Source organism: Carica papaya, chromosome 6, assembly GCF_054855325.1.
Source record: "Carica papaya isolate Zhongbai chromosome 6, ASM5485532v1, whole genome shotgun sequence".
Taxonomy (NCBI): Eukaryota; Viridiplantae; Streptophyta; class Magnoliopsida; order Brassicales; family Caricaceae; genus Carica; species Carica papaya.
Genome location: NC_142314.1, coordinates 30743246 through 30750576, shown reverse-complemented (window position 1 = coordinate 30750576; position 7331 = coordinate 30743246). Strand labels below are relative to the sequence as shown.

General features: G+C 32.2%; 1 protein-coding gene across 2 annotated transcripts; it reads left to right on the top strand.

The window, feature by feature from the left end:
- Positions 1-1376: 1376 nt before the first annotated feature.
- On the top strand, positions 1377-4942 carry LOC110816031 (DNAJ heat shock N-terminal domain-containing protein). Of its 2 annotated transcripts, none has more exons than XM_088223124.1 (2): positions 1377-1580; positions 2210-4942. In XM_088223124.1, the coding sequence occupies exon 2, from the start codon at positions 2331-2333 to the stop codon at positions 4620-4622; it is 2292 nt and encodes a 763-aa protein (XP_088079250.1). In that variant the 5' UTR covers positions 1377-1580; positions 2210-2330; the 3' UTR covers positions 4623-4942. The 2 variants fall into 2 exon arrangements, with proteins under 2 accessions (XP_088079250.1, XP_088079251.1); XM_088223125.1 differs by lacking the exon at positions 1377-1580 and adding an exon at positions 1587-1694.
- The last annotated feature ends 2389 nt before the right edge of the window (positions 4943-7331 follow it).

Genomic DNA, 7331 nt, shown 5'->3' with positions numbered 1-7331 from the left:
AGGTCGATTTTTGGAACTCATAGTGGTAAGTATGGAATAAACAATTTTTATTTTAAATGAATTTTTTTGAATTAATAACTTCATTAGTTGTTTCATAATTTTTACCAACCTTTGATTTTTCATATTAGTTATTAATGTGATATTTTTACTGGATTAGTGTAGTTTATCCCCCTATTTAACCATTTCAGATCAAGAAGACCAAGATTCAGATCCTGAACAGTAAGAAAGTTGCGAGTAAAGGTTACCTTCCAGACCCTATCAAAGTTGCTAGTGGAGGTTAACTCCATCGAATTATAGTTTCATTTCTGTTTATGTTATTTTAACTGTTTTTAGGAACATTTCTGTAGCCTTATTAGCAATCTCAATTTATTGCGTAAGGAATGTAAACCCTAATTATTATTTGCTTCCACTATTTTAATATATATTCATTTCCTTAAGATTTCAGACCTTTACATAATTAGTATTCAATTTGATCCAATTTGGTCTATTCCGGTCTATCTTAAAAATGATAAATATTTTTATTTACAGTAAGAATCAACAAACATTATATCTATTGAATTTGAATGATATAGGTTAATCATATATATTTGTATTATTATCATTAATTTGTATCCTTTTTATCAAATATAAATTTAAAAATATTAATTACAATAATATTGTAAATAGTCACACATGATAAATTTGAATACACATTATTTATAAAATAAATAAGATAAAAATAAAAAATAAATTGTTATTAATTACAAGAACATGTCCCAATCATTATTAAGTATCTCTGAAGTATATAATATAAGTATATTAATAATTATAAATTCAAATACATGCTCTTTTATATAATTTAAATATTATTAATAACAAAAAAATTATTTTTATCATTAGTAAAAATTTATTATTAAATGTTATACACAATATATATTAGTGAAGTAAATACAAGTAAATATTTTTCTCTATTATGAATTAAAAAAGGTATTAATTACTATATTTTGATTTGGCTTAACGTGGTAACACCAAGGTCTAGCTTTTGAATTATCTCTATATATTATATCGTCTATGTATTAATGACCATAAATGCAAATACATGTATTTTATATAATTAACTAAAAATATTAATTATTATATGATAACTTGACCTAATATGATAACACTACTGGCTAGTTATATAACAAATTTATATAAAATTTGAGGGATGAAAATTTTATTCCCTAATATTTTCCATTATATTTAATAATTTTTTAATTATATGTAACTCCAAATATCACCCTAGCTTTGGTAATGTTGTGAACCGGAGTAAAAAATTAACCATGGTTAAGTTTTTGCAGAGACAATCAAGAAAGGATGGGTTAGGGTTGGCATAAATAAGTTGAAGACAATGAGAAGCCCATACATCACCCACGATTTTGTGAGTATATTTTTGGGATTATGTAAAGTTTTTGACAAAAAGGTCCAGATTTTGGGGGGACTTTAAGATTTGGGTTGGAAAAGAGGGGCATAATAGAAAGAAAAAATTTCTTGATGGAGGTGTGTCCATGGTGACTCTGTGATTTCAAAATCCCATCAAACGACCCGGCTCTTTCTATTTCGTAAGTTTCATTCTTGTATCTAAATCTTGTTCTCTCTTTTTATCTGTTGCTCCATTTTCGCACCGATCCACAAACGACAATCATAAGCTTACGTCTCAAAGTTTTGAAATTAGGGTCTGGTTTCGATAATCGTGATTCTTCTTTACTGTTAAACGGTTTAGTACTAAATTGAATTTGATTACTGACAACTCGATTACGTGGTTCAGTTTTAATTTGGATTGATTCTCGATATTACTTTCTAGTATAGATAACATTGATGTTCGTCATTGTTGTTCTGACGTATATTTTTGTATTCGCAATTGCCAGTTCAGTTCTCACTGGCGAGATTGAGTTGGTGAAGTCTGTTTTATTCGTTTCTTTTATTTTTGGTTTTAACTGATATGATTTTTTTCGTGGGTGAGTACCTGAACATGTTGATTATTATGTGATTGCATGTGGTCGAAATAAAAACATGGGAGATGTCTTTGACTTTAAACTTGCTGTCTTCTTTACGAGGATGGTTAATGCTTTCAATTTTATGCTATCTGTATATATGCTCCTTTTTCTGATTAAGTTTTGTTTTGACATTCTGTCACGCTGTCTAATGTGGCTTTCTGGTTTGAATTGTTTATGTGCTATTCCTCGTGAAGTATGGAGGGTGTTGTTGCCTTTTGAAGTAGACGGAGAATTTGCCATATTGATCAGTAGCTGACTGGAATTGTTTAAATCTTGCGTGGGGAAAAAGAAGAGTGATTAGGGTAGGGAAGGGAAATGGAATGCAACAAAGATGAGGCCACCAGAGCAAAAGAGATTGCTGAGAAGAAGTTTATTGCAAAGGACATTGTGGGTGCTAGGAAATTTGCTCTGAAGGCCCAAAATCTGTATCCTGGACTTGACGGTATTTCACCACTGTTAGCAACTCTTGATATTCATTTATCTGCCACAAATAAGATAAATGGGGAAGTAGATTGGTATTCAATACTTGGGGTGAGTCCTCAAGCTGACGATGAAGCAGTGAGGAAACAGTATAGAAAGCTGGCTCTAATGCTTCACCCTGATAAAAACAAAGCTATAGGAGCTGATGGGGCATTTAAATATATTTCAGAGGCATGGAGTGTGTTGTCTGATAAGTCTAGGAGAGTAGCATATGATCAAAGGAGGAAGAATAAGGTATTTAATAAGGTTCCAAATTCAAGTGGAGTCTCATCAATGAGTACCAGTGCCAACAATTTCAAGCACTTCCCCAAAGGAAGTACTTCAAATGTGAGGGTTCCCAAAAGTACATCACGGGCCAGTCATTCTACAACTCCTGCTTCATCTCATAAACCAAAACCAAGTACCTTTTGGACTGTGTGCCATTCTTGCAAGATGCAATATGAGTATCTCAGAGTCTATCTTCATCATAATCTTCTGTGTCCCAACTGTCATGAGCCATTTTTGGCTGTAGAGATACCTCCGCCGACTATAAATGGCCCTAAGTCCCCTGCTCCTTGGAACTTCCCTCAGCAGCAACAGCACTCAAATCAAGCACCCAGCAAAAGCACAACGTTTTCAGAAAGAAACAATGGTGCCTTTAATGTTTCTGATTCCTATGGTCAAACCAACTTCCAATGGGGACCATTTTCTAGGGCTGGCACTGCTTCAGCGACGGCGCAAGCTGCTACTGTGGTCCAGCAGGCATATGAGAAAGTGAAGAGAGAGCGTGAGGAAGCACAGTCAGCTACAAAAAGAGAAGAGGCCTTGCACCGAAAGCAGCATTCCTCTAAACGATCCAGTGGTAGTTCGTCAGCTAATAATTCAGCAAAAAGAAGGAAAGGCACGGAAGACATTAACTCCCAAGCAAGCAATATTACCAATCACATGGGTGGTGAAATGGGAGGAGCTAGCATAGGTAATTTATCGGCGTCTAAGCAAGGTTATTTTGAAACATTTAAAGTAAATGCAAGTGCCAAATCCAATAACACAAAGGATATGCAGCTCGAAATTCAAAGCCTGTTGATGGAGAAAGTTAAGAAAGAAATTCGGAAGAAATTACAAGAATCTAGTTCCAGAAACAGCACCGGAACTGCAACGAATGAAGAGAGAAATGGGACTGAGAAAGTGAATATGAAAGAAGAAGGTAAAAAATCTTCAGTGGAAGCATGTGATCAAAAGAAGTCAGCTGAATCCCCGGATGGGAGGGATGAAGCTTGCTGCATCAGGTCTGCTCCTGGCACTTGTTCCATTAAAGACCCAGAAACTATAGAAATGCTGTCCATAAATGTTCAGGATCCAGATTTCCATGACTTTGACAAGGATCGAACTGAAAATTCTTTTGCTGAGAATCAGATATGGGCTGCATATGATAATGATGATGGGATGCCTCGGTATTATGCAATGATTCAAAATGTCATATCTTTAAATCCATTCAAGATGCGAATTAGTTGGCTTAATTCAAAAACTAACAGCGAATTGGGCTTGCTAAACTGGGTTGGTTGTGGTTTCTCAAAAACCTGTGGGGAGTTCAGAGTGGGAAAACATGAAATCTATAGCTCTCTCAATTCTTTTTCACACAAGGTTAGGTGGACAAAGGGCAGTCGTGGAACAATTTCTATATATCCAAGGAAAGGGGATGTTTGGGCACTCTATAGGAACTGGTCTCCTGACTGGAATGAGCTCACAGCGGATGAAGTGATACACAAGTATAGCATGGTCGAAGTACTTGAAGATTACAATGAAGAATTGGGGGTGAGAGTTGCCCCCTTGGTCAAGGTTGCTGGTTTCAAGACTGTGTTTCACCGGCACTTAGACGCAGGAGAAATTAGGAGGATTCCAAGAGAGGAAATGTTCCAATTCTCTCATCAGGTCCCTTCCTACTTGCTTACAGGTCAAGAAGCTGCCAATGCTCCAAAAGGTTGCCGGGAGCTTGACCCAGCTGCTACTCCTTGCGAACTTCTTCAGGTAATACATGATATTAAGGAAGAAGAGTTTGAGGAAAAGATTGTGGATGATGTGGAAAAATCTAATGATGTAAAGATAGTAGAAAATAGTGACGGCAGTAGAAAAGAAGATAATGAAAAATAGAAATAGATGTACAAAGTAAAGCGTGGTTGGTTGTCACTAATTTTGTTTGTGTACAAGAACGTGCGATTGAATGTTAGTCACACCGAATATTTGATAGTTGAAGGGAAGGGAGAGAGCACTAATTTATGAAGTGAAGTCTTTTGTGGTGTACATGAAGTTTGGAGGGAACTTCACTAGCGACAAAAAATTTAGAGGTTAAGGCAAGGGAGAGGATTATCTCCTGTTCTGAAATCCATATATTCAATGAGATTTTCTTTTTCTAAAAGTTAAACGAGGAAAAAGAAATATAAAGGATCATTGGATTTGCTTTTTTGTTTCCATATTCTTTTATGTTGCCTTCTTTTTGGACTGCACAAATATGATTCAGCCTATTTCGGCTTTAGTTGGTTGGAAACTGCAGCTTCTTTTTTGGTCCACTGCGGATTTCTTATGTTGACATTTTGAGCTCGGACACATTTTAGATTGGATCATATTGAGAACATGAACTCAAGAACAACCTGCCTGAAGGTACAAATTGGCCTAACTGATTTTTGGAAATCCTAAACTGTAAGTCTGGAATCTATCCCAGACATGACTAGACACGGGTAACAGTTTTAGACTTGCTATTGAGCATTGAGTTAACTAGGAGCATAATCAGTTAGTTTGACCCAAACGATGTTATATAATCTTTAACTTAAGCTAGGTATGCCTTCATTCATTGAAGGCACTTTTCCGACCTGAAATATGGTATTGCGCCTAGGTATGAACATAATTTGGCACATGGTAATATTAGACTTAGCAAACTACATGGTATGAAATCTAAAGTTTGCATACAATGTGTTGAAATATAATTAGATCTAGTACTTAATACAATATGAATAAAGATAAGAATCTTATATTATACATGATAAGACTATATCTTTATCCAAATTATAATTTACTAATGTAATTCACAAATTATTCATGTTATGTTGGGGGGAAAGTGATATGTGACATAACTATTGAAATAAGATTCAAAATAAGCATCAAAACTTATTCTTTTGACATAGACTCATTAATAGAATTGAATCATGAGGTCAAAACTTAATTTATTAATCTAAATTTACCGTCACACACGTATATTTTAATAAAAATATTATAGATAAAATATTTTAAAAATTTTATACTAATGTTATAGATAACTAAAGAAATCATTATTTGAAATTTGGATATAAATAAAAATGATATCTAATTCATAAGTTCATGTATTATTTGAAATTATTCATATCAATTCTTACAATTTGTGTTGAAATATGACGAGCACTTGGAAAAAAATTTTATTACTAACAATATGTTTAACACAGATTATATAAATATTATATGTATGTATTCATAATTTTTACATCAAGTTTATTCATTTATATTTTTATATTCATTAAATTATAAATTAAATGTAAATAATAATATAATAGTGTTAATATATATATATATATATATATGCAGACGATTAAAAAGAAACCCAAGCACCATAATCTCCCCCCTCCTCTCACCTATCACCAACGCCGGTGGCGTCCGAGGAAGCCGAGGTGGTGGAGTCGGGTCGGCAGCCGGTGTCGGTCTTGGGAGACTAACAAGTCTTCGTCTGTGCATTTGCCTTTATAAAAATGATATGTATATGAAAACCCACGAGTATAAATATATATGCACAGTAGTGGATGAGCACATTAATTTAAAATTTAATACTTACATAGTCAGGTGGTTATATATCCGACATTCGTCTAATAAGTATTAAGATAAATTATGAACCAATATTAATAATTTTAAATAATACAGAGAGTTCTGAAATATATATTTCATAAATGAAAATAAAAATTTTAAAAATCTGAGTAGATTTATTTACCATTCATGACAAACTCAACATATTTGCATTAAATTGTAATATTCTTATTCAAATTTATTATAAAAAATTATGTGTATTATACAAAAATACTGCTTGAACTAATTTCAAGAATTTTAAATAATACAGAAATTTCTGAAATATATATATCATAAATAAAAATAAAAATTTTAAAAATTCGAGTAAATTTATTTTCATTAGATTATACTATTTGTCACTGATTTTCAAGATTTATTTACCATTTACAACAAATTATTATTAAGATATATCATTTAAATTATTTGCATTAAATTATAATATTATTATTCAAATTTATTTGAAAAATGACATATATTACACAAAAATACTGTTTGAACCAATTTCAACAATTTTAAATAATACATACACTTATCAAATACATATCATAAATAAAAATATTTAAAAAAAAAATTGAATAGAATGATTTCAACTAATTGTCGGTTCAGTGTTTACTTACAAGATTGAGTCGGAGAAAACTGTTTTATTCAGTTCTTTTATTTTTTGTTCTAACCAATATGATTTTTTTCGTGGATAAATATCTAAATATGTTGATTATTATGTGATTGGATGTGGTCCAAATAAAATCATAGGAGATGTTTTTGACTTTAAACTTGTGGTCTCTCTACGAGTATGCTTAATACTTTCAATTTGATGTTATCTGTGTATATGCTCTTTTTTTCTGATTAGGTTTTGTTTTGATGTTAGAAGTTGTCAGTCGTAAATTAAATTTATTATATTTGTTGATGGTTATTATTAATTATAATAGTTGTAATAGTAACTATAAATATGCTTGTGCTTGAAATTTTTTTGTAAGAAACACAATAGAAAATTTTGAG

Bases quoted from the DNA above. Each gene is read 5' to 3' on its own strand.
- LOC110816031 (XM_088223124.1), top strand. From the start codon at position 2,331: ATGGAATGCAACAAAGATGAGGCCACCAGAGCAAAAGAGATTGCTGAG.